Below are 27,787 nucleotides of genomic sequence, written 5' to 3' on the forward strand. Positions count from 1 at the left end.
CCTCATGAATATTTAGAAACCTTTCGGCGATGCTGTATATTAATTTCGCATTTCTATTTCAAGACCGTGAACGAGGAAACTCGCGGAACACCCCGCGATCTCTATTAACGGATTACGCATCTTTGGCATTTCTGCGCGCCCGTCGCAAATGCAACAGAACCGACTGCAGCAAAGGATCAACTTTAATCCTGTTATTCTGTTTACGTAACTGCTACATTGTTGCAAGTGATGCACGCCGCGCTCAGAAAACGTGACCATAGATCACAAGATCTTCTGCAGCTTGCAGAACACGGAATTTAATCTCCGACGCGATTGCATTTTATTTTTTCATCACTAGCGAAGCAAATTTAATTTTGATTAATTATTGTCGCTACGGATTATTGCGCAGACAATTTTATACTAAGTTTTACAGCCGCGATAAGAAGAGAAGATGAATATTGTAACTTTTTAACATGTTCGCTACCAGAGCGTCACACGCGCCCGACTCCCATGATTTTGTATTTCACGCGAAGAACGTCAAATGAACGTTGTGAATATAATTATTGAAAATTATGACACGTAGCATGATATTTAGAGAATTTATAGCTTTTATTTGGCGACATTTTTATCATAGTTTATAAGAGGATATTGGGTTGTTGCAAAATTAATTTCGGCATTTCTGTAAATTATCTATTTGGAAAATTGAAATTACATTTGCAATAACCCAATAACATAGTAAATACAATAAATAAATATAACTAGATACACGATGGTGCATTTGTAGCATATTCAGATCTCCTAAAGTGCAAGAAAATGTATAATCCAACAAGAACTAATTGCAGTTTTACTTTCTTTTTACAACGAGCAATCTTTTAGTCGACAAAGGGAATTTTTCTATAATTGTGATTTTCACAAAATAACGCATGAGTACTCGCAATCTAATTAGAACCGACGAAAATCTACAGGTAGCAACCTGATCCATTAACAAAGATCATTAGTAAACGAAATGAATTTCATGTATTCTACTTTTAGTGATCCCGTGTGCGCACTGATTGGCAAACAGCTGAGAAACGTATGGAACTCGTCCAAAAACCCAGGACTCATGCTAGAGGCTCTGGTCTCGCTAAGTGGATCTTGGTATGCGAGTTAGGTATCCTTTGCAGATCACATGTCCGAGTGTGAACAACACGTTAGGCACGACTTCCACGACTATATTACGCTGGTGCGTCTGCATGTTTGTCAAACGTAGCAGCGTAGTGGAGCGAGAATGGAGCGAGGAGACTAGAGATAGAGCCGCGGGCTATTCCAACGATGTGGTGGCAATAGCTCTTTAGCTGCCTTGACAGCTCCAACTACTTCTGTCGCTAGACAATGGTCCTCGGCCATTGTCGAGTACCTAGCAGCGGGCTTAGACGTAAGACATTCGCCGGTGAGTAGATAAGAAGAGGTTCGTTTGCGAGTTTTGCTACGCGGATCAGTCTGGCCAACAAATTTTCACTTTTCGTCGCGTCGTGCCCGTTTTCTTTTACTGCTCAGTGATCCTCGAAACGACTTTTCTGTAGCCAGAATTCGAGTTTTCATTGGACCTCCACGAAACTTGGTAGTCGAGGGTCGTCGAAGACTCGACTGTGGATTTATGTGCAAAGTGTACATTTCCTAAGTTCGTCGTCTGAAAAACGTGTATTCCCATTTTAATAAGTCAGATATCTTGAAAATAGAATATCTAATTATTAGTTAGTTGAGTTGTAATTAATATTTCATAGCTTTGTATTTCTCGTATCTTATTTTTGTGACGAGTACATAGAATCCACAGTATACTAATAATGAATCTAACGCCACGAGTTCAGGATCATATAGATTCAACGCACTGTAATTGCTATACTTATACTAAGAAATGTGTGACAGAGAGTATACATAAACTGTATGCAAAAAATAACTATGTAGCAAGATGTACTTCATACATAACAGAATATTATTATACATATAGAGTTTTATACTCGGCAACATGTGACACCAAACAGAATGTATCAAAGTGTATCAATGTAATTTCTCTGTATCATACAGTTATATAGTAATGTATTTATATAGTTATATATTTATATAGTTACGTATTCACATAGTTATATAACTACGTATTTATGTATTCACATAGTTATACAGTTACGTAGTTATGCGCGGTATTTACATAGCTATAGAGTTACACAGTTATGTATTTATATAGTTACATAGATACATAGTCATCTATTACACAGTTAATAGCTACATAGTTGTGTATTTACATATTTACATAGCTAGATAATTATGCATTCATATAGTTATATAATTACATAGTTATGTATTCACATAGTTACATAGTTACAGCTAGTTGTGTATCCACATATTTATATAGCCACTTAGCTATGTATTCATATAGTTATATAGCCATATAGTTATGTATTAGCATAGTTACATAGTTACATAGTTGTGTATTCGCACAGTTATGCATCCACATAGTTACATAGCTACATACACTGTTATATAGCTATATAGTTGTGTATTCACAAAGTTACATAGTCAGATAATTTTGCATTCACATAGTTATATAGCCACTTAGTTATGTATTCGTTATATAGCCACATAGTTATTTATTCAAATAGTTACATAACTACATAGTTATGTATTCATATAGTTGTACATTTACATAGTTACGTACTCACTTAGTTGTGTACACACATAGTTATTTAGTTACGAATCACGTTGCAAGTACTAACGTTCACTGTATCATTTTGAGAATCCTGCGATTCTAGATCACTTTTGAGAATGAACGGAGGCTACTCGAAAGCCCCATGTGTTCGCTGTACAAGGAAATAGCAATACAAGTGTTTTAACACTTTAACGGGCGTTATCCCGTATACGTGACTTAGCTCCTCTATTCAGTGGTTATCAGTCGCTGTCACGTGTGCGTGATTTTAATCTTTCGTACATTATGCCATCGTCCACTAAACTTATCTAGCGTTTGTTTAAGTTCAGGTCTTTGCCCGTATATTCATGAGGGTATCTAGGTTTATATATGATATCCAGCGACGCATAGTCCCGCCGGCATGTAGATAGTAAACGAAAAATTAGCTACAGTATGCGCACAACAATGCAACTTTATCAAGATAAAATGTCACAACTTCTTAAATAAAAATGGAAGAGCTTGACTTATCGCATAATACTTAGTATAATACGAGTAGTCTTTTACGTTTAATAATACGAAAAATCTTTTTGTGTACTCCCCTTTAAAAATCAATGGCTGGATAACACTTGGGACAACAATATTATATTTTGGTCTTTGCATTATGTAGTGGTTAAAATAATATAAATGCAATATACATAGAAGTTCTCTTCGTGCTTCACTTTTAATATTTTGTCAGTGATTGACAATATATATAATAAATCATCATTATGGTAAATTTTTAAAGTTAACACTTAAAACAATCGTATCAAATGTTGATCTTAGCATATAATATAATGCTTAGAATAATATAAATATAATAATTAAATTCACTTTGTTTTTTCTTATTTAAGATTTTAACAATGATTGATAATGTGTAAATTATTCATAGCTAAATTTAGAGTTAACACTTAAAACTATGACGTTAGATTTTGATTTTTTAGAATATTACCGTAATGTTTATAAATTGGTATTCATAGTAAAAGAAGCTTTACTCGCAATTAGTTGCAGCGCAACGAGAAATTTGTTAAAAGCAGGATACTCATTTTGCACCGCGAACATTACTTTATTCGAAACAGTGGTCCACTGAGAAATGGTTTTCAAGCGTAGCAACACAAAGGAAGCTGAGATCAGTCACAAGATTGTCATCGTTTCTTTTATTATTCAATTTCAAAGGATTCGTTTCAAACCATTCGTTCACGTTTATTCAGTTGTTTCTTAGGAAAATATTCATAATGCGAGATGAGAATAACAGAGAGATTGATTTTACCTTATGGAACTCGGCAATCTTCTCGAGGACAGACTTTGCATCGCGAACGGGAGTATCCTTCTCTGGCTTGTCCAAGGAGCTGTTCCTAGATATACATTCCGTTGGCGATTCCGCGATGGTTTCGATTCTCGCAATGTGTCTCGCGGTCGGCACGTTTTCGGGGTCCTTGATCCGCGACAGCTCGCGGATGTCCTTACTGTCATCCCGAGGCTGCAACAAAATTATTTTCGAAATTATTCGTACTTCGCTGAAAATGTCCATTGTTTAATCAGAATATACGTCATCATATTATAATATTCAACAGGTGAATATGAGTCTGAAATATCAAGAATATAATACTCCATATTTTATTTTGTTTTTATAGTGTTCCTTGACACAATTTTGGAAGACTAAGTCTAAATATAAATGAAAATGAAAATTGTACTTAATAGAGATGCTCAAATTGATTATTGGATTAACCTAGTGTAGAACTCAAACTTTTCATTTTTGAAACACGTAAATGACTTCAAGGATAAAAATTATAATGCTCACTGTATCATTGTTTACAATATAGTGTATTTTTGTGTAAAATATTATTTTGAAACGTTTAAGGCTTCTGACTCCTCCTTCCAATACAAGTAAGAGTACATTAATTTTACCAGAATCAAGAAAATAATCAGAACTGCTTTATTAAGAATACAATAAAATCATTCGTTTAAGATTCTATTAAGAAGAATACTATCTTGAAAAATGATATGTACATATTGAGAAAACTTGACGAAAAAATAAGATAAAATATTGTATACTAAAACCCGAATCTTTCTTGACGTAATTTAGAAAAACTATAAGTTTAAATATAAATGAAAATAAATATTACTGTGTACGTACTGAACGAAAATGCGGAAATTGAATACTTCATAACGAACATAAATTTTTGTCGTCACAATTTAGCAGAGATCATACTTAACTACTTACATACTTAACTTACACTTAAATCTTGGAGTCATAAGATCCTAACATTCTATTTCTATTTTATTAGTATTTTATTGGATTAAATTTGAGTTGAATTACAATTGTATTTAACGTTTTATAAACTTATATCAAATGTTTAATACACCAATTTATAAAAACCACAGAGACACGTACAAAAACCGAAGCGAAACATTGTATTTGGTCTAAATAAGTAGACATCGAGTAATCAATATGGACGGGCAAGAATTGAATCTATCCGCTTGAAATCAATGACGCGGACGAAAGGACACGGCTGATTAAGCGCCGAGGAAAATGTGAAAGCTGCTTCGATTTTTTTTTCCCGGGAACTCGATAACATTTCATCGCTGGTGCGATGGTTCATTCGCGTGATCCTTGGGGAGAATCTTTGCTTAGTCGTAGCCGGTTGAAAGCTCTTGGTGTTCTCGGGACCGTATTAATGTTAATACACGCTGTCGATTCCTTTCCAGGCAAATAGAATCTCTCGATTTGAGAACGTGAGCGAGGCAGGAAACGACCGTAGAAATAAAGGATTCGTTTCGATAGGGTACTTCTCTCTTTTTCCCATTTCACGGTATTCATTCCGTTGTACGTATTTTACCGATCCCCTTTTAAAGTTTCAAATTGCTTGACCCACAATCGATTTCTCTCTGTTGTTAATATTCCACGAGCGACGCGTACCGATCGCGATTTCATTTGAAACGCTCGTCCTCTTTTTCCATTGACGATCTCTCGCCGTATCTAATATTTTTATTGTACCCCGCTCAATGAGAGGATTTAATTCGCGGTTAAGGGAGTTCGTGGAAAATTCGTTCTCCGGCGGTACGGCTCCGTTTTAGCTTTTTTCGATCCTTTGCCAGATATTTCGCTATTTAAGAATTTGATAAACAATGTTTTTGACGCGCACGTGGTAAAAATTATTGTGTTTACGAATGATTTATCGAAGCAAATTTATCGTGCAAAATTAAACGCATTTTTCATAGTTGTTATGCTGTTGTTAATGAAGAGGCAGATAAAACGTAAAATAACGTAATTAGGAACAAAGCAAACTTTTATTTTGATGAAGGCATTGCATTTCACAGAACCTATGAGATTTTCACGGGTCTGTTGTGTTTATTCGCATCTATTTCATTCGGTATATTCGTCGTCGTTCGCATCCTTCAGATTGAATTTAGGCGAAAGAATTTCGATCGTCAAGATGTTATTTAAAAAGAAGGAAACTTTCGAATTTGTGAATGGTAGCGCGGTCATTGTTGGACTCGGAGCTTAGTCGTTTCTCGTGGCAAAACAATTGCGGACACGACTATACACGGCCCAGTAAATACCTTTTTGTTCGGTTCGCCAGTGCATTATTAAAGCTACCTGCAAAACCCGGCATTACGATTAAACAGAGGAGCTCGCGATGCTCAGGCACAGGCACAATAGACATCGAACGGTGAATATGATCGGGAACTAACTGGGCTAGAACTGGGACTGGTTGTACTGTTTCATGAATTGCATAAGCTATTTCAAGAGTCGACGAAACTGGCGACTAAGCTGTCTCGAACGTGGCTGGCTGCACGAGCTGCCTAACAAGGAAACTTCGGTAACCCAAAAAACTCGGAACTCTTTCGTAAGTTTTCGGGTTCCACGGCAACTTCCCCAAGAAGTATCCCTGGCAATTTTCTTCCGCCACTTTTTTTCGAGTCTTCAAGGTGAAAACAATGCTTAAAGCGGTTTCCCCTATACCCGCCCGTATACTTCGGCCTGGTATAATGATTACGATAACCGCGGCGGAATGGGAATTTACGGTGATCGCGATTTTCACCGGCGGTGGTTATGCTAATCTGCTGTGACCGCTGTGCGAAAATCTGGCGATGCGCGGATTGAAAATAGCGATTGTTTGACGAATTTCGGTGAGGCAAACGGGTTTATGATTCTAATCGAAGATATTCATTGCGAAATGTAAAAGAAGTTGTTCGCAAACTTCACGATTGAAGAATTTCGATGTATGGTTGCAAATAATAATTGCGATCAGGGATAGAAAATAAGTTAGTCGCAAAATTTTGGTGAAAAAAAATCATTGAGATAATCGTGTTTATTGTTCAAACGGAATCTTCATTTTTAAACGAAATTTATAAGAAATTATTCGCAAATTTTGTGATTAAAAAATTTCAATGTTTGGTTGTAAATCATAATTACAATCAGGAGCCAAAGATAATAGTTATTTTTCAATCGTGTTTATTGTTTAAAGTTTTTAATTGTGAAATGTAAAAGAGATTTATTCCAAGAACCACGTTTTTAAAAGATTTAAATTATTGCTTGCACATTTGGTTACACATTTTTAATAAAAATGAGAGACAAACATACAAAAGTGTGAAGACATTAGATGAACTTAAAGATCTTTTTACATTGTATTCTAACTATAACAATAATTAGAACAGTAGATTACGATCAACATTGACAATTTTATTTTTACATAAAGATCGCAGTTTATACACAAACATTACGCGCTCAGAGTCTAAAAATAACAGCTACGTGACAAATGTTTCCGAAAAAATCAGTAAGAAAAACATGTTCATATGAAATTAATTCCAATCATCGCAGCGATCTAGTTATCTGAATTAATCATATGAAATTATTCTGTGACAATGGAAATAAATGTTTTTCCAAAAGAACAAATTTGTTTATGCAGCTTCGTCAATAACTTCAATAACACGAGAGCAATATAATTCTGCGCTGCTTTTGATTAAAATCGAAATTACTATTCCACTAACGCAATGAATTACGAATTATGTAACGTGTGCACGCGAACGCCCGCGATTCATTTATTATATGGAATTAATTCGAAGGGATTATTGCATTGCGCAACGTTGACGCCGAAGTTGTCGTACGAAGAAATATAATTTATCGGCGATGTTTTAACTATGGCTGAAATTCGAAGCTGTTAGCGGAACTATGGGACGCACTTTGCACCTGTGGAATTACCCCTAAATCCTTTAGATTTACAACCTTCGTCTGGTATGTTTTCGAGTTGACAAAGCACTTTGTCGAAGGCATTAAGGTCATTGAAACTGAGAATCCCTCTTGTTGGGATTGGTCGCTGTCACGATAAATTTTATGTTTACGACGGGACAGAGGGTGTGCGAGGTATCTTACAATTAATAGTGCGATAGAGGACGCGATTCATCGTGGAAAATTAAATTGGGGAACAAACTGGAACGGCTTTACACCGAGCCTCGTTTTATAAACGTTTTCTAATCCTCGAACAAAGAAAAAGATTAAATAATTCAGAGCTTACGGAACAATTTTGGAGAATGTTATAAAATATGTAAAATCGTTCAGACTTATCGAACACGATTACTATGTTTTAGAAAATTCATTAAGTAATTCGCTGATGTCGCTGCGATTTTATTAATTTTTTAACGAAACTTAGAATTTGGAAAAAGATGTCTACAACTGAATATGTAGTATATTAGTAGTATATTATCATCGTTATTTTGTATTATTTATTTATTTACCACATAGCAAATTAATAATATCGTGACTTACAAAATGGAGCATTGTTAATCTTCCATATACAAAATTTATTATATGCAATAACATAATTATAATAGGAAACCGTACATAGTTAAGTAGGTTTATAAAATAAATTAAAATAGAACAGCATAATATAAAATAACATAATTAGAATAGGAAAATCTATATACGTAAACGTGTTTCTAAAATAAATCAAATTCGAATGGAATAAGATAAAACTACATGACTATAATAAGAAAATGTACATACTTAAGTATGTTTGCGAAAAGAAAGATAAAATAGAATGGAATAGAAAATGAAATTGCATCAATGCAACAACAACAAAATGTACATACTCAAATGAATGAAGAATTATTCAAGAATATTTGCTACAACATTGTTAAAAAATTAGACATTCAATTTAACACTGAAATTTACAGCGCACCAATTTAAGTTAACAATAAACTAACATGTTAGTCTATTAGCATCTCGTACTAAAAAATTTGAAATAAACTGCAATGTTTTACTAAATTCTATGCAGTCTAAAATAAGGGGAGAAAATGTCTGTCGTTCTCTACAAAATTTATCTGGTAAAATTATGACGGTAACGGTAATTTTTCTACCGAATGGAGTAACAATAGAGAAACGTTCTATTTCTCCACGTCGAAGACGCATGGAATCTCTTAAGGATAGAATCGAACAAGGGAGCATAATTTCCGTGCCGGCAGCGGGCATGACGTAACACAGATTTATTTCGGTTCACACGGCCACGATAAAATTACGAAACTGGCGAATGGTCTAATTAGGCGATGTCCAACGGTCGGAAGATAACGGTGGCGAAGCTCGGAGTTCGCTCCTCCGGGAACGTCGCCGCTGTTTTGCAGTGGATGGAGACTTTATCGCGTGCTTACTAATATTCGGCTTGATTACTTTACGCGGCTACGCTTCGCCGGTGACACGTAACAAAATCATTCCCTCGCAAAATAACCGATGCGCTTTGCTCGTCGCACGTGGCGCATATGCAGAACGTCAGACCGTTGCATTCGTGTTTACGCGTTATGCAACTTACAGCATCGCGGAGAGCCGTGTACGCGTTTAACACGAGGAAAAGTTTATTTATTTGTCGAACTCGTTCGCAGCTGTGAATTCGTGCTCCTGGATTCGCTTGTCTAAAGTGGATTGCCGCAATTAACACGCTCGCTGCCACCGTTTGCCTTGGTAATAGCCTCCACGGTTGACATGTTTTATTAATTGCCAACCGCTCGTTTTACTGGCTATTGAAAATACTATCTGGCTGAGTTATTAATTCTATTATCGCCTCGAATGGCGTGTCGCATTTTGTTTTGAATTCGTCGTGCGAAAACATTGATTCTTCGATTAATAAAAATATTGCTAGGATAGTTTGAACGATCAATAATAATAAAAAAAGAATCGATTAGATTCGTCAATTGAATTCGGAAGTAAACATTTATTGGTATAGCATGCTTTCGTGAAATCAAATTTCATCGAAGTTAAATGCCAGATCGAAAACATCACTTTTGAAAATAATTTCTCATGTGACAATATCAATTTGTCACATAATAAGATATTTTTACAATAATTTAAATCTTCCATAATAAGATAAAAAAAGGTTCAATTTGATTCGTTAGTTAGTTTCAGAAATATTCATTAGAGTAGTATGTTTTCATGGAAACAGATTTTGTCGAAGTTAAATGTCAAATTAAAATCATTTTCTTTATAATTTGTCATATAACAACATTAATTTATCAATTAATAAAATATTTTTACGACAATTTGAGTGTTCTACAATGAGACAAAAACGATTCAATTCGACTCGACAATTAATTTAGGAAACAAAGATTAATAATTCTAAAATAAGGATAAAACTTTGAAATTCGAAAGATTGAATTTTAACTCGGAAATAAAAAACCAAGAAAAAAAATGACTCGAATCTCCTTTAGCTTCGCTGGTACGATGTCAAGTTTCATTTCGAACAAAATCACTGGTATCGACGGCGAAATATGATCACTTTGGTGTGACCTAAAATCTATAAATATAACGCAGGCAGCGAATGGCTTAATCAATGTTAATGCATATAGGGCTGAACGATACAAAATTTGATCGTCAATATGTTAGATGAGGATATTCAATTAAATAGGTCATGTAACTACACTCGAAAACGAGGTGATATTACATTAATTTATCTGGAATGAAAACAATTTATTAGTTAATGTCTTCACCTCTCAACAGTTGATCATAATATTCAAATATTAACGCTTTGCACTCGAATGTCCCCTCTCAGTGGACATAGCAAATTTGCTGATAATTATGGTAACTTTTGTTTCATAATATCTGTATCGATACAATCTTTTATCAAATTTTATTTAAACAGTCTAATTATTTTCAACGTTCTTTCATTTTCCAATTTCTTTACAGCTGATAATTATAGTACTTTCAGAATTAATAATTTTCGCTTCATAAAATTTCTATCAATACAATCTTTCATTATTTCCAACAATTTATCATGTTACATATTTTTGAATCCCTCGCACTATGATTTGAAAAATGTTTACTTATCGTATTCCAATCTTTACTTTCGCGTTTAAATATTCATGATAGAAAGAGCAGAATTTAATTTCGATTTTTAAAACACGCGAATAACAAGAACACGTAGCGAATCACGTTCGAAATCTTCGTAAGATCGAGTTTCTTTTTGGTAGGCGATCCAAGAAAATTCTCCGAGTGCAAACAGTTGAAGAAAACACAGAGCTTGCACAAATATCCTGGAAACACAACAAAATACTCCTGTATATGACAATTTACCTGTACACAGAGCTTGTAATCTTCGATGCCGACGACCATCAGCAACAAGAGCAAGTAGTTTCCGCCGGCCTACAACCATCATTGCTGCTGGAGGCCGATAGAAACCCCTAACCTTATTGCCGCACGTATTTCTTCTCCCTTCTCGGTTTCCGTCGGCTCCATCTTCATATTCGGTTTCCCCATCTGATCTTCGGTTTCGCATTCTCATACATCACCAACAAAAGTATCGCGTTAAACCCTTAACGGTCGACAATTTCTAGAAGCGATGTTCCGACGCTTGCACATTGTTGACACTTCTTATTAGCACACGATGCTGTGACACGACGCAATTTTCTAATACCTGAGGAAATCATTTCTTACCGCGTTTCACTCTAAATTGGATTTTCGCATAAATTTTTTAAGTGCAACGAATCGATATCTTCTTAATTGGATATTATTTTGGATTAATTAATTCCATCGATTAAACGGTTAGGTATCAGATTTGTACACGATGTTACAATGATGTAATTTTCAGGGTACGAATCTGTTCTCACCGTGTTTTTTTATATTTTATTTTTTACCTACTTCTAAAGTGCACGAAAAAATTAGATTTAATCGTGCGATGTGTTATTTCGTTAATGTTTGTTTTATTTATAATTAGATAAATTATTCGAAGGATTTCTTAGATCTAATCTTGCCTATTTCATTTGTTTCCTCGAGATAACAAAATTAATTAAAACAATGTGCTCCCAGAAGAGGCGCCACGCTTTTAAATCAAAAGGGCATAATAAATGGAACATCGTTGGATCAAAATATAAAATGGGTTACGATATTAGCAGCTGCAAATGTTAAACTATAGCCAAAGACAACTGAAATAAATCGAACCAATTAAGAGGGAATCTATTCGTATTTGTCAAACGAAAAATAACTCATTTTTTAAATTAAATACCTGAAATACCTCAAATAACAAACCACAGGTCAAGACAAATGCAATAAATTTTGCATCCTAATCGGAAAACCTCAGAATAAAATTATAAAACGATTGAAATAAACTCTTGTCGCAAAATACAAGATACAAAATACATTCATAAAATTGCATTTATTATAAACAAATGTTTTAAATAGAAGAAATGTGGTAAGAAGCTGTTCGATCACAGTTTAAGACAAATTAAACACACCGAACTGTGTATTCTTATCAGAGGATGAAAATAAAATCATGAAGCGATTGAAATAAAGTTGCCCGCAAATATGAAATACATTATAAAATTGCATATATTATAATTAATATTTTAAATAGCAAAACGAAGCAAGGAGCAGTGCCAGCCTAAAAAACAAACATGATAAATTGTAGCGCGTATCCCAAATAGAGGATCTCCTGTTAAAGTATATCGTATGCATATACGTACAAAATGCATTATAAAACCGCATATATCGTAATTAATATCTCAAATAGAAGAAATGCGGTAGAAGAACATGGAACTGGAAATCACAGCTCAAGACAAATGAAATTAATTGGATCGACAGACGGCCGAAGTAAAAGATGCTCCTAATGGAGCGGGATTGCAAAACATTTCGCGTTCAGGTGAAAATACCGTGAATCCCGTGGAGAGCGCAGCAAACCGTTGAGCCGGGATTTAATAAAAGATGACAAAGGGCGCGCGGACTCGTGTTTCCGAGTTTCAACGACCTCGGCGCGCGTTAGTAGCCCCATATCGGTGTTGTTTTTTTTTCGTTTTAAAGTGGTCAAACGAACGGAAAGATGGGGGGTGGGTGGCGGTAATTTGAGTAGTTCTCGTATCTCCGGGGCAACCTTTGACCTCGTTCACTGTTCGTATTCCATGGTTCAACGCTTTCGGCAGAGACACGGGGAATGTACGGATTTTATCGGGGAACTTACTTGGCAGCCTGCCAAATCGTACGTGTAGCTTCCCTGTGAAATCATTCGATCTCCAACGGATCCACTCTTACCACGCTCCTCTCCCCTACGATTCTGCCATTTGAATAAGTGATAGGGGATCGTCCCGAGCATTCGCGACACGTGCGAACTGCTCAATCATTGATTCTCATTATTTTTTCCGTATTATGCGCGGCTACGTGTCAACTGGCAGTTTCCTTCCCTTATCGCACCTTATTTAACCGTGATACGCATTCTTTCCTTCTTTCCCGCGTTTATGTCGTTGTTTTACGTCGACATTCCAGATTCGATGCATTGCTAACAAAATGTAGCGGATCGAGTGGAAAAGAGTTGTCGAATGTTCAGAGTGAATCAACGTGTGGTTAAATACACTGATGGATAAACATTGTACCTTTTTATTTAATTATTAGTTTAATTATTACTTTAATGTATTTAATTATTACTTTTCATTTAATTATTAATGTAGGAACCTAATATAATACTTTCGTTAACGTCTAGTCTTGTAATTTTCTCGAAGCAAAATTGTACCATTTACTACTACTATTACATAAATGTGAGTTATGTTATTAATACAATCCTTTATTACAAATTTGATTAAAAATTTCATCTTAGACGGTCTAAGAACTAAAACAATTTTATTAAAATTTAATTGAAAAAAATTTATTCCGAAATTGATGAATCTACGACACATCGCACACTATCAACATTTCAAGAGAACTCATAATCGTTCATTTTACGTGAATATGTAGCAGTAAAATAATGTTATAAAATATCTTGTAAAATATCGTATCTTACCCAGTGTTCAAATAATACTTATGCACGGTAGTGTACGTGTGTCGCGTACGAAGTATGACAGCGGAGGATTAAAAAAAAAAAGAACTAGTTCAACGACCAATTTCCGAAAAGTCGAAATCACGGTTTGAAGATTTGTCTTCCGCCGATTGCGAAGTTTACATCGCTGGTCACGGCCGCAAAACAGATGCGTTCGAATTGGCAGAATTTCCCGAACGGGACGTAGCCGGGCGAATGGGGATTCGTTTACGATCGCAGACACGGAAACTTCGCCGCTGAAAATCCAGCGCACAGCGACACAATAACGGCTAAACAAGGCTTTGTTCCAGCTCCGGAACGTTCGCGGCCGTCGTCGTTCGAATTCCCCCAATGATCTATGCAAAGAGCCCGAAGGATCGCGCGCGCGCTTGCTCTCGCAAGTCAGTGTTTCATGGTTTACCTTGGACTCGGCAGCGATGATATCCCGCAATTCCTTCAGGAACGGGCCGAAGAACGGTATCACAGGGCATTCCGGCATCGCCAGCGCGCGGCCAAGCGCAGATTCATATTCGGTGGACAGAAACGCGGCGGACAGAGTTTCCAAAACTGTTGGGGGCTCGCTAATTACCTGCCAGAATTGCTTCAGATTGCTCGATCTGCAAACAAGCATTTCGTTTCGTCAGTTACAATGGTCAGACACGTATTTCTACTTTATTGGGATTTTGCAACATGGTTACGATTCAATGGTTGTGAAAAGTGTTCGTACACTCTTTAAAACGGAACACGGTAATTTTTTCCTCCTGATTCACGTTCAGATTGCGCACAAGTATGGACAATTTTCGAAGAGGAGATACGACTATTCGAGCCTTGGGGCTCGTTTTTATAGTTACCAATTGTCAACAACTATAAAAACGAGACACAAGGCTCGAATAATCGTACCTCCTCTTCCCAAATTGATCATTTTTGTGCGCAATCTGAGCGCGAATTAGGGAGAAATTTCTGTAACTTTTTTTATGCGTGAAATACATTTTCATGATGATTAGAGCGATTAGTTTACTAGACAGTGGCTAAAAAGTTATCCTCAAATATTCAAATCGGTTGGAATATATTTACATTTATTTCAATATTTGCTATAGGCTTGTATTGGAATTTGGGAACATGTTTGCAATTTGAAGTGTAAAAAGTATTCGTATAATAACTTTTACCGTATTGTATATAATTTTGCCAATTTGTGGAGTTGCAAAATTGTTATTTTTGTAATAATTTTGTAAATTAGTTTTGTAATATTTTGAACCAATATTGTATCATCAAAATCGATCGATTATTTCGTGTCCTATTTTAAAACGTAAGCATAAATCAGCATAAATTATGCAAATATAGATTATATAACAGTTGTACAAGTTGTTATTTTATATTATAATTGTACAAGCAATTTCTCTAACTAACCAAGATTTTATCGCGCTTAAAACAGTATAATAGCCTCATTGATGTCCTCAAAAGTCATTGCAGTGTGTAAGTAAAGATTTTATAACAATATTACAATCAAGTGAGGAATGTGAACTCATGAAGTCCATAATTTAATGGTAAATAAATTAGGATAGACATTGGTACAATTTTTAATGAGTAAAAGGGATCACTGTTTAGAACAGTGAAGTAGATCATGTTATAACTAAACTATGGATTTTATGAATTTATAGCAAAAATGGATCAGTTAACAACAATATTACATTATCTCAAACTTTCTGGAACTATGAAATGAAGGAACACATTTCTATTTAACTCCAGTTTCTTAGAATTGATGTAGGACATTTTTATTTTGCACACAGATCGAGTTTAATAGCGACTGTCGTTCAAGAGATTGCAAATCTATTTAAATCAGTGTTTTCTTGCGATTTATGGTGATTGTATTCAACGAGGATCATAAATCCTCGACCCTATTTTCTTTACCAAAGTTAGGCGAGACTCTATTACTTTCTACGATAATAAAGATAATAAGTGTGAATTGATTATGAATTTGGGATAACTGTTTTTAACTGATTTAATACAATTTTAAAATATTTAAGTTCATGTATTAATTGTGCTGTGGAATATAGGATTTATATACAGAGTGTCTCAAAAATGTTTCGCAATCCGAAGATGGTGGGTTCCTGAGGTCATTTGAAGTAACTTTTCCCTTAGCTGAAATGCAATCCGCGGCTTCGTTTACGAGTTATTAACGAAAAACAGTGACCAATGAGAGGCGATATCAACTGGCGCGAGACGGCCAAGCCAATCAGCGGGACTGGGCTTCGTGCGCTTGTTGGCTGGGCCGTTTCAAGCCTGCCAAGCTCGCCTCTTATTGGTCAGTGTTTTTCGTTAATAACTCGTAAACAAAGCCGTGGATTGCATTTTCGCTAAGGAAAAAGTTACTTCAAATGACCTCAGGAACCTCCCGTTTTCAGATTGCAAGACATTTTTGGACACTCTATATTTATTAGAAGAAAAAGCATGTGAACAAATTCGATAGTCTAAAGAAAATCGTGAAAAATTTGAAACACTGGTAATTAGTAGACTAATAATTAATAGCAGATTTTATGTATTTATGCTAAAATTGCACGAGTGAAATATCAAACAATGAAGACATTAGGAGAATTTATTCATGCGAATAAATTAACATGCGAATCCTTCCTTGCAAGCACGGATACACATTACACGATTAGTACAACGATAAACTAATTTCAGTTTTCGCTCTATTAATGAAGAACGAGATGCTCTGGCTCGTGTAGGTTGAGTTTCACGTCGGAAAAACCGTTGAGTTGGTTTTTAGACAGAGGTAAATTTAAAAAAGGTAAAACAGCAGCGGAGAAGTTCAATAAAAACGTTAGAATGGAATACGAAGAAAGGGAGCTCGGAATTGGGTCACGCGGTATGTAAATCCGAAATCGTAGTGTTCTACATTCGTTGTCAACTCTGTTATTTAACTGGCGAAACAACGGAATAATTGGAAATTCGAGTTTTAATGGTATTCTATAATTAATTATCCGCTGCGAAATTAAACGAAGTTTGCTTTCGGAGAGAGGTAGCTATGTATATCGAAGACTCGGTTAATTTCCGAAGTTTAAGATCTCTCCATTGTAACAGGCCGCGTGAATGAAAGTTTGACGGTGTAATAGGTCACGGTGTCGCCGGTCGCGTAAAATGCCAACTATTCGGTTAATCGCATAGTTCTCGAAACTGAAGCTCAACGACGAAACCGTGCAGCGAGGGTGAATTACACGTACAGTCGGCCGTGAAAGTATTCGAACCCTAATATTCGCAACATTTAACAAGTATCCACGTTCGAGAGAAGCGTTCCGAACAATGTACCTGGAAGATCGGCTCGAGATTATCTCGGAGAGATTGTCGAATTATTGTACAACATATCGATCACTAATTAACACATTTTCTGCGGCTCATAGATCGAGCTTTACTCACACGTCTAACGGCGGATCAGTGAATTCCGAAAATATCCGCTTTTTGAAAAATGTTTAATATTTTCAAAACTGACAATAAGATTTTGGCAATAAGTATGTAACGAAGGTTTATTATATTTGTTCAGTACTTTGTATTCATAGTCGGCTGGGCGGTCTCTGACTAATAACTTTTCTGATTGAACTTTTTATTTAAATTTTGTAAGGAATTCGTAATATTTAATAAGAAAAATTAAAGCAAGAGTACAGTACTTATTACAGTACAAAAAAAAGTGATTTTTTATTTCCACCTTACTTTCATGCTTCTAAAATAAATCGATAAATTCTGTATTATTAATTTGTACTAACAAACAAACAGCAAAAGTTATGTTATACTTAGAGGAAACCAAATTGTTTAGCAAAATTATACAGTAACTTAAGAAGCCTGGATTAAGAAAATAATGTAAAAATGTAATGCAAAACTATTGTATTTATTACACTACACGTAATTGCTAATTGCTATTAAGCAGATGCGACATTAAATATAAATTAAATTAAAAAACAAATTCGTAGTAGAAATTTTTTAGAGTTTCATGTTAATTACTAAAGAATAGCTTCAATTCTATGCAATTTAGATTTTGTATTTAACAATTTGTCACAAAACGCATAATTTAAAAATTATTCGAGGAATACGGGTTACATGTTTGGTTACGGTTTTTATAAAAACGAAAATGGAAAACAGAATCGATAAACTGAATATTTAATACGGCGAAAATAGAGTAGAAACATTATTATAATATTTGTTAAAATAAATATTTCCTATCGACTTAAAAATATATAAATATTGTAAATGCATCAAAATATGAAACAATAGATTCCAGGTGCACTTATGACAAAAATAAGTACATGCAATTTGAAACAGTAGAAAGTGTCAAAGTATATAAGAACAAAATTATTCACAGCTCATTAAAATGATTAAACGAAGAATTTTCTGCATTTCTGCTCGTAACAATTTCGTTATTTGAGAAAATAAAGCAAGTAAAATAATGAAATAAAAAAATAAAGAATTTCTTTGTCTTCTGTTTGTTGGAACCGACGAAGAAAGTGTTCATTCGGCGCAAAGATCCGCAATGTATCGATGAGAAGAATAGCAACAATAAACCTAGCCGAAACCATAGATCGGGGAGGAACGATAAAAATGCCGGTTGGCGGGACGCTATCGAGCGTGAAAATATTTCTGGGGAGCAGTGTACATGGGAACATAGTGATCGAGCCGAATGGTCGTGCATGGAACGACGTTCGAGTACGAGGAATTATCATCCCGTTCGCGGTTTGCACGAACGGCTTCCGGTTTTACAGTGGCGGCAATAAAAACTACTTTATTTCTACAGTGGCCCGCGAACCGTCGACAAGGGGACCACTTAGGGCGAACCTTGTTCCCCCGGCAAACACATGGAAAATGCTCGGGGCCGTTTTAATGACGGGAAGAGGTCGGCGAATTCAGGAGTGCGGAGGCAATGATTTGAAAGCGGTTGAACCCTTCTCAGGAACGATTATTGCGATGCTTGCGTTTGCTGCTTTGACGACGGAACGCTCCCGTAACGTCGCGCAATTCCTCTTGAAATAGTATAACGGCACTCCGTTTAATGGCACTTCGGAAATGGGTCCCGGATAAAAATGTAACTCAGATGCGATATCGATGCAAATCATTCGGGTCGCGTGCATCAGCTTTTTGGTGGAGACGTACCCTCTGATATAATTGCTATCTGTCACGTGCCCTGCTATCTTTTTTTTTATACAGAATATTCAATATAGGCAGAGAGCAATAAAACTATTCCAACAAGCTGTTAGAAATAATTTTTTTTTATAAATAAACTGTACAACGAATTACTTTTTATTGAAATGAATCGCATTTATAGTTACCTACAACTTTTCAAACGGAATAACTTCTTTAAAATTGCACCAAATGAATCTTTTTATATAATATACAAAATATGTAGATATAGTTACCAATTCCACTGTTCCAATTTTCCTTGTACACTCTGATAACAAAGTTAGAAAACGACATTTTGTTAATTTATCTTTTGCCGATCGAAACGATTGTAATTTTTGTAAAAGTTTGTTTAAACATTGTTTAGTAAAAACTAATTCCTCGGACAACTGAACAAGTCATTTGGTTCATTTTTTAAAGAAATTACTCCGTTCTAAACGGTGTTTTAATGACCGAATGTACGTAGGTTTGCTAAATGTTTGATAAATGATGGAGAAATTTAACAACGTGTTAATAAGTTACGCAAGATTGATTACAACTATTTGAACATAATAGACAAAGAAAAATATTCGGACTTGACCAAAATTATATTGTAAATTATATCGAAAATAATATCGAAAATTATTTTGTAAATTATATTATAAATTATATTGTAAATTTGTTTCACAGTACATAAGAAAAGCGGTAAGTCTAAGCTGCTTCAAAATGAACTTCACTAAACACTTCCAATGAATGTCTGAAAGTGACAGAGAGGATTATAAATTATCCCAAAGGCTGCAACGATTATTCAACTGTAACTAGCGCCTCCGCTGCTTTCGCTGTCTCTGTAAACCGTCTAACCATTAGCAACGTGTCCTAACACCAATTTTAGTACTTATGTTTGCTCAATAATTCTCTTGGTCTATTCTTCATACGAAGATTATCAGAATTAGCTTCGTTAGCCTCATTCATCATTGCCATTAATGATATTTAAATAAACGAAACTGCAAACCTTAGCTTCGTTTCATTCACAGAATTTTCACTCATCAATTAAGTATTAATCAACAATGATTCTTTAGGTATGGTTTTTGCGAACGACCCATTTAGCGAGACAAATTAAATTAGGAGGAATTCAATGCATTATTATGCTTGGCTGAGTTATTCCATCCACTATAATTATACCTGTTACGATCTCTATTACCTCTTTTACCTTTAAGCTCCTCGTTGCAGAAGATGCCCCGCAATTAATCCCTTGTCTTGTATCATCAAGTTAACCTCGCGAGGAAAGTTTCAGTTGTATTTAATAGATCTGACAATTACGAGATGCGCATTAATTGAAGGGAAATATTATCTTACGCTTATCAACATTTAATATTCCTAGCAGAATATTCTCGGAATTACCGCGATGTTACGAGTTTCGCCGCATTTAAAATTAATTCAAGGAATGCAATTACATTAATTGGACGAGATCACTTTTAACAAAAAATATTTTTATACATTCTGCACAATGATTTAAGCGCATAACATTTAAACTCGATACGTTAATTGGTTTCGTTTAACGAACATAACGCAAAGAAATAAAAGTTTCTACGAAACTTTTCTGCGAAATAAATTATTTTACGGTGCTCCTTAGTAAAATCGCTATATAGCCTGGACAAGAATAATTATTTTCGCATACAAAAAGTCCTGTACAACTCTTCGAAGGTCGTAAAACAAGTGCATAAAGTTTGCATTTGATACGTCAATTAATTATGTTTAGAAATTATATAAAGCGACACAACTTTTAACAACTCGCCCTGATAGAACGACAGCAACTTCGGCCAGAATAATTATAAGCGCATCAAAGAAATCCTGCATACCGTATAAAGGCGTGCAGAGCTATCAACAAAGTTTTGCATCCGCCGCGCTAAAGAATTTTATTTGAGAAAATTCGCTGAACCAGCATTCACGGCGAATGTAACGAAGCTACCCAGGAAACGCGTTATAAATAATGCGTCGGTGTATTTCATGGGATTGAAAGAACTCTCGGCTGAATGCCGTAATTTCTCGCCGGGAATGATCCATTGGCTGGCAAAGAGTCCGTGAAAAATCCAGGAGGAGAACCGCCGGCTCGGATTATTTTTCGCGGAGTTTAGCCGGCTTTCCTCGGGCCCGGCTAAGTAAAGTAGAAACAGTTTCGCGGAAGTTCTCGCGGCGGAATGCGGTTAGAGTGCGAAATGATTTTAGAAACGGCGTCGCCGGCGAAACGGAAAATACGTTTTAAGGAAAACTGTGCCGCAACGACAGGTGGAGAAATTTCTTTGGAGTGCGCGCGCGGCGCCGTCCCCGCGAAATAATGCATGTCCCGAAATAAGAAGTACGAGCCGGGTGCACGCGGTGCTCCATAATGCATGCGACCTCAAAAATACAGACGATTTTAACGGCGAAGCTCCGATATATATACTTATTTGTTTTCGCGAGACGAGCGCAGCCGGTATGTATAACGATTCTTCCCGTCGCGCGCTCTCGCAAAACGTCGCGAACGTTTCCATTATTTCGAGCACCATTATTTCGAGCATTACCATCTCGAGTGTCATTTCGAGGATCAGTTCTGCTCGTCGACTGTCGAAACGGTAACAATAATAATTCCACAATTTCCAAACGATTTGTTTGGTGCTTCGAGAATTGAAATATTCAGGATCCTTCGCTATCACGTTCGAAAACGCGGACGACAAATGCATTGTTTTTAGTGTTGGGAACAAAGAAGAAGGTGCATACGATAGAATTAGAATTGAGTACGGTTCGTCGATGTCGGTAGGCTGCGGTCTTTATGGATTTATGGCAAAAGATCGAATTACTTTTGATTTATGGAAAATTCAACGAAGAGATAGATTTTTATTTAATTTCTGCTTTATAGAATCGTATTTTATATTTATTGTACTCTTATGTTATATTCTGTCTAGTGAAAGCATGCCAAGAATTTCAGAATACTGATACTGTTATTTTTAATTTATTCGAACTATTATAGAAGTTCACATATTTTCAATTAGATCTTTCATAGAATTTTATTTCGTGAAGAATGTTAGATAATTTTTAATTAAATAGTATAATGATGAATAAAATGTGAGAAGTGATTGAAATCGTCGTCTGCAAAAGGAATGTGTGCGTGAAATTATTATGGAGATTTTTGTCGATACTTTAATATCATATTTAATAAATTGATAAAATATTGTTGCACGAGCCATGCTGGGAGCAAAATTGCTGGTCGCTGCCGATAAAGAAACGCGATACAGTAAAAGTAGATAAAATAGCTCGTGGCGAAGTCGGCAGAACAAATATGTGTTTTATGATTATATTACATAGTAGTAATAAAACAAATGAAAGCGACAATACCATTTTTCTGATACGCGAATGCACATATTGGTTTCGCGCTCCTCAAGTATTATGTTTCCGCTATGCAAACATGGGTTCGTTGTGCACATAATATTGTAACATCAATAGGGTGACTGGAGCTGAACTGCCTCGTGTTTGCCTGAACAGCTTGTAAATATTAGATAATAGGAAATGTTCGCATGATTCTCTGTAAACGATCCTTTGAAAGCGAGCTTTCATTATTACTTAATCAACGTCCACTCTAGTTTCTGAAAGAACATTTTCAAACGATTTAATAAAGAATTAATTACTAATTCGAAGTATCATTATATCGATTAATTTTATTCCGAAAGATTTTTTTGAAGTCCATTTTCCTAGTATAATATATTCCTATATTTGTTCCTTAATTTATTGCAGTTATGTGTTCACATTAACGAAAATAAATGATATGAAATGGAAATTAGTTATATTAGTTTGATGATATTGTTATTGCATATCGATATACTCCTTGTTATTGTTAATTACAAAGCTTACTGAGCAATGAGACAAAATCGAAATCAAACGAATATTCATATAGTTAAGATTTACAAGACATTAATTATTATGCATTTTTATGCAAAATTGCAGTCTATTACTGTGTACTTTTATGCAAAATAAAAATTGTCCCCACCAATGGCAAGAAATAGAAGCTAAATAGAAGCTAATTGCAACTACTCAATTTTGCCAGAAATGCATAAAATCCGCGGTCTAATTATTACCTTAGTAACGGCGAAATTAAATTTCTCATTTAATTGTACAATTGAATATGTAAATGGCAGCGAAGTAATTAATTGAGTGAAAATATTATTTCACGAAAGAATACGGCAACTAAATAATTAGATGAACCGATGAGTTGCTTAAATTCAAAGCTTAGATTGCCCAGACCCAGTTTCAATTAATTTTCTCGCCCGCTCAAAGTCAGCCAAAAACGTTTCCCTTAAACGCTGCCACGGCCAACACGGTTTTTACTTCGGACAGTTTAAATTATGAGTTTCTTCGCACGCGAACATATGTACACGAAAGTGTGGAAACAGTTCCTGAGTGAGAAGATTAATAGCCTCGTTGACGGCGAACGTGGCTTAATTATTTACCTCGCAATTAATTAAGGAGCTTATAGTAGCTTTACGAATTGCATTAAGATTGTTCTATTAATTATATCCGACTGGCTGAAAACGTTGTTGCCGCTCACTGACTATCGATTGAGTTAAACGATTAAGATACAAGTAAAAATTATTCGTTCTAAATTATGTAAGTTGACAATAATATTCATTTTCGTACAAAATATACAATTTGTTGAATTGAATTTGTTAGCAGAAATTTGTTTATAGAAATAGTTGTTGAATACAATTAATTTGTACAGATTAGTGGAAATAATTCTTTAATGCAACTACTTTGTCGAGATTAGTGGAAATAATTGTTACGAATAAATTCGTCGAGTTCTTGTTACCACAGAATTAATAACATGCAATTTGTGAATGTGACTTGTTTCCGAAGATTGATGGACATCAATGAGCGATGCATTATTACTTTTCAAATATTTTATGCAATGTGTCAATATTAAAAACAATTTCGCATTTGTCTTTCCTGCATTCGATGAAATCTATGTTATTTTCGAAATAAGTTAGTATAGCGGAAAAGATACTCACTTGAGGCCACCGATAATTTCCATGGCTGAGTTAAAGTTGCCAATGTTCCAACAGGTTTGTGCTACCCGAAGCAAACAGGATAGCACCGCCTGCTTCTCGTCTAACGTTGTGCTGCTTAGTATCATTTGCGAGGCCCATGAGCTTACCTAGATACAACACACAATACTGCTTCAGGAAGTGCTGCGAACGTCTTAAACATAATAATATCGAAAGCCACGTGACAAATTGAAAACAAAAGCAAAATAGAAACGAGCGAAATAATTTGAGAATGTTTGCGCTAGTATGATGAAGTTTGAGTAAGTTTATCTCCGAGTGCTTTCATGACGGACACAAATTTCTAATTGTTTATTGATCAAGAATCTCTTTAAATCCGTGTTTGTAATAATATTAACGACTAAACACAGCAGAGGTTCATAGATCTTAAAATCAATAGCACACGAAAAAATTAAAAATAAAAGCAAAATAGAAGCGATCCAAACAATTTAAAAATATTTGCATTAGTATAATAAAGTTCGAATAAACTTGTTTTCAAGCGCTTCTACAGGAATCTCTTTAAAGCTAAATGCTTAGCTTATTAAGACATAAGAATTCATATCAGATTGAAGGTGTTTGACGCTGAATGTTAATGGACATGAGCGTAGCAGAAGTTCATAGATCTAAGAAACAAATGAAAAATTTGAAACAGAAGCAAACACGAATAATACAAATGATTTTAAGGCGTTTGCGTTTGCATGATGAAGTTTGAGTAGGTTTGTCACAGTACATTTCTACTAAAAATTTTTGATTGCTTATCGATTAAGAATGCTTTATGGTTGATTATGTTTGTTATTGTGACTAAAACTCGTTTATGGTTCAACATGTTTGCCGCCGAATATTAATGATCTATCAAACAAGAAGTTATCGAAATAAACGTTTAGGTATGACGTCTTACCAAACAAATATAGATTTATGAGTATAGATATATGAGTTTCAATCGAATGTTTTTCAGGCACAGTACTAAACTGAAGCAGAACAGAAAAGCATATCCTTAAGTTTCAATATGTTTGCTATCATGCTTGATCAACAGATCAAACACCTATCAAACAAGAAGATCTCCAAATGAAAGTTCAGGTATGCTCGAGCAAGCGAATACAGTTAACTGACATTTATAAGTATTTACTGAATATTTTTCAGACATAGCAAGAAACTGAAGGACAACGATAGAGTATACCCTCAAGAAACAACACGTTTGCTATCAAAATAGTGTGCTATCAAAAGGCTATCGAACAAAGAGTCCTGCAAATGAGACATTCAGGTACGTCTCGGCAAACTTGACTGTCCATACACCTATGAGTTTTAGCAGATCACTTTCCAGGCACAGGAAGACACTGAGAAACAGCAGAATAACATACCTCATTAAAACGATTGATGAGCGTTTGAATGGAACAGGAAAGGTTGGGAACAGGCCAGTTCGACTCTTCCTCGGTCTGGGTCGAGTTGTTGGTGGTGCTGGGTGCGTTATAGCTGCGACTCGGCGACGGGGATGGACTGACAGGTGGGTTCTGCGATTTCAGGTCCTGCACCACGTGCCGAAGGTATTCTTGCGGAGGTACCTGGTAGAACAGCTGGTATTCGGTCTCCGTCAACCTGAGCGCCACCTCCTCGGGGAAGCTCAGCAGCTTGTGCAGATCCTCCAGCTCCTCAGAGCTCCGAGGCGGCTGCGGCTGCGGCCGCTTCTCCAGCTCTAATTAAACAATACCGTGAAAAACTAACTACGGACGCCCGGGCGAGCTTGTGCAATCTAGCAAATTCATTTCTGTCCGTCAACATCCTGTCCCCGTCCCAGTAAAAAGGAACTACAAGCGACCAAATGAAGGACATTATTGTCACGGTTTCTCTAATTGTCCTGCTTTCACCTCTGGGACCGGTCATTTTATTGTTTCACACGGTCAACGGATATTGTCTGCGATTCATTTTGCTTTCGAGACGATTTATTTTCATTGAGTACTGAAATGCAGCGATTTCTATTCTCTCTTATGTTGTTGCGTTTAATTATACGTGCGAACTTAAAATCTCCAAAAATTCGGGAACTTGATAAACAACTAATTTAGATTCCCACTAATAAAAAGCTATTTTTCGTTGATACTAACTTCCACTTTAAGAGGGTGAAATTGATCTCCGATTATTTTGCCTTTTTTGTTTTTCTTTTTTGCATACTTTCGTAATGCTAAGAGATAGAACAAAGCTTTCCAAGGATAAATTGTGCAGTTTATATTTAAAATAAATATTGTGTATAATTCAAGTTTGTGTATTTAAAATAAATGGTGTTTATATTTTAAAAAATTGCATGACGAAGATGATGTTGTACAATTATCCCCGAGCAGTTTCGTCCTATCTTTTCGCATCACGAAGTTGTGCAGCAAATTCTAAAAAATGCAAAATCTTTAGGGGTTTGTTTCACCCTCTGAAACTGGAATTTATCGCCAACGAAAAATAGTCTCGTGTTACTGAGAGCTTACGCTAATGGCGTATCAAGTATCGGAATTGAAATTTTATGGTAAACTTAAAATTTTAATTTTTGTTAAGAGAGCTGCAGTTATTCGTTTAAATTATGGACACGTCAAGTTTTATGTGAGAATACTGTTTTGCATTTAATTTAAAATTTATGATGTCGCTTGTACAATAATTTTGGGACACCCTGTATAACTGTAAATTCCTGAATAAAGAACACATAAGTTTCGACGCAAAATATCTTGCTTCCTGGTCGCAAGATTGTTCAATAAATAAAATACCAGTGCCAACTGTATCCCCAATATTGATTAAACAAGCAAAAACAGCTAATTGATCGAATCGCAACAGCAAATTACAGCAATAAAGACGAGAGAAACGACGATGCAGAAGAATTCCATTTGAAAATACAAAACGGTGAGCTGAGGGAAAGAGAAAATTTCGAAGCTGTCAAAGCATGGCCGTTTGAAACAGAACGGTAAAAATTGCGAGAACAGCGGTATGTAATTCCATCTTGCGAACGGTTTCGCGAGGGAAAAAAAGGAACTGAAACAGCCTGCGCGAGAGAAGAAAAAGAGTGGCGGGTTCGCCGAAGCATACCGAAAATTGTAAATCTGACCTAGTTCCGGGGGAAAATAATTAAGATTGGCGCGACTCGTTGAACCGGACGTGTAACGGCATAAATACGTGTACACGGGCACCTGGAAAATGCGGGAGCGACATTCGTACGCGCCGACAAGGAGCTTCCGAGTAATTCGACGTATCCGGCGCTATTATTAAAGCAATTCATAATCCTGCGGCACTGTCTAGATTTGAATATAATACCGGAGGCGTTGCGTCGTAGTTGAAGCATAAGTGAATCACTTATCCTTACAAACTTCGAACGATAATGTAAATCGTATCTGCGAACGGTAGTCGCATCTATCATCCACTCGATGCAGAAGCGTATTCTTATTAAGCGGTTCATTCCAGGCTCCATATTTCTAGGGAACAAAGTTGAATTTATTTCCGGGAGGTTGCCGAACGAAGAAACGCGAGGCACAGTGTCCGAAAGAGCTGCTATCAGTGTGGTTTTTAAACTCATTTTCTGCTGAACCTTTATGCATTTATAAGAAAGATGAATGTGTCCAATATACAATAGCCAAAATGTTGGAAGAATTTGAGGATGCTCTTTGCTAATCGTTAAA

General features: G+C 35.7%; 1 protein-coding gene and 2 long non-coding RNA genes across 4 annotated transcripts in view; 2 read left to right on the forward strand and 1 right to left on the reverse strand.

Annotated features, from left to right (window-relative positions):
* Positions 1–25,831, reverse strand: part of LOC117220675 (1-phosphatidylinositol 4,5-bisphosphate phosphodiesterase epsilon-1) — a 72,831-nt gene extending 47,000 nt beyond the window's left edge. The window contains exons 1-4 of one of the 2 annotated variants that reach the window (XM_076518721.1): positions 25,505–25,831; positions 24,114–24,259; positions 14,360–14,555; positions 3,945–4,154 (exon numbers count right to left, since the gene is read on the reverse strand). In XM_076518721.1, coding sequence (XP_076374836.1) covers positions 3,945–4,154; positions 14,360–14,555; positions 24,114–24,238 — 531 coding nt within the window. In that variant the 5' untranslated portion in view covers positions 24,239–24,259; positions 25,505–25,831. The remainder of the gene's footprint in view (positions 1–3,944; positions 4,155–14,359; positions 14,556–24,113; positions 24,260–25,504) is intronic. The other variant, XM_033470884.2, reaches the window with a different exon arrangement.
* Positions 1,237–13,531, forward strand: LOC117220680 (uncharacterized). Its single transcript, XR_004490330.2, has 2 exons — positions 1,237–1,408; positions 11,967–13,531. It is a non-coding gene; the product is annotated as an uncharacterized LOC117220680 (long non-coding RNA).
* LOC117220679 (uncharacterized) lies at positions 24,856–25,393 on the forward strand. Its single transcript, XR_004490329.2, has 3 exons — positions 24,856–25,030; positions 25,102–25,223; positions 25,287–25,393. It is a non-coding gene; the product is annotated as an uncharacterized LOC117220679 (long non-coding RNA).
* Positions 25,832–27,787: the final 1,956 nt, after the last annotated feature.

Source organism: Megalopta genalis, chromosome 2, assembly GCF_051020955.1.
Source record: "Megalopta genalis isolate 19385.01 chromosome 2, iyMegGena1_principal, whole genome shotgun sequence".
Lineage (NCBI taxonomy): Eukaryota > Metazoa > Arthropoda > Insecta > Hymenoptera > Halictidae > Megalopta > Megalopta genalis.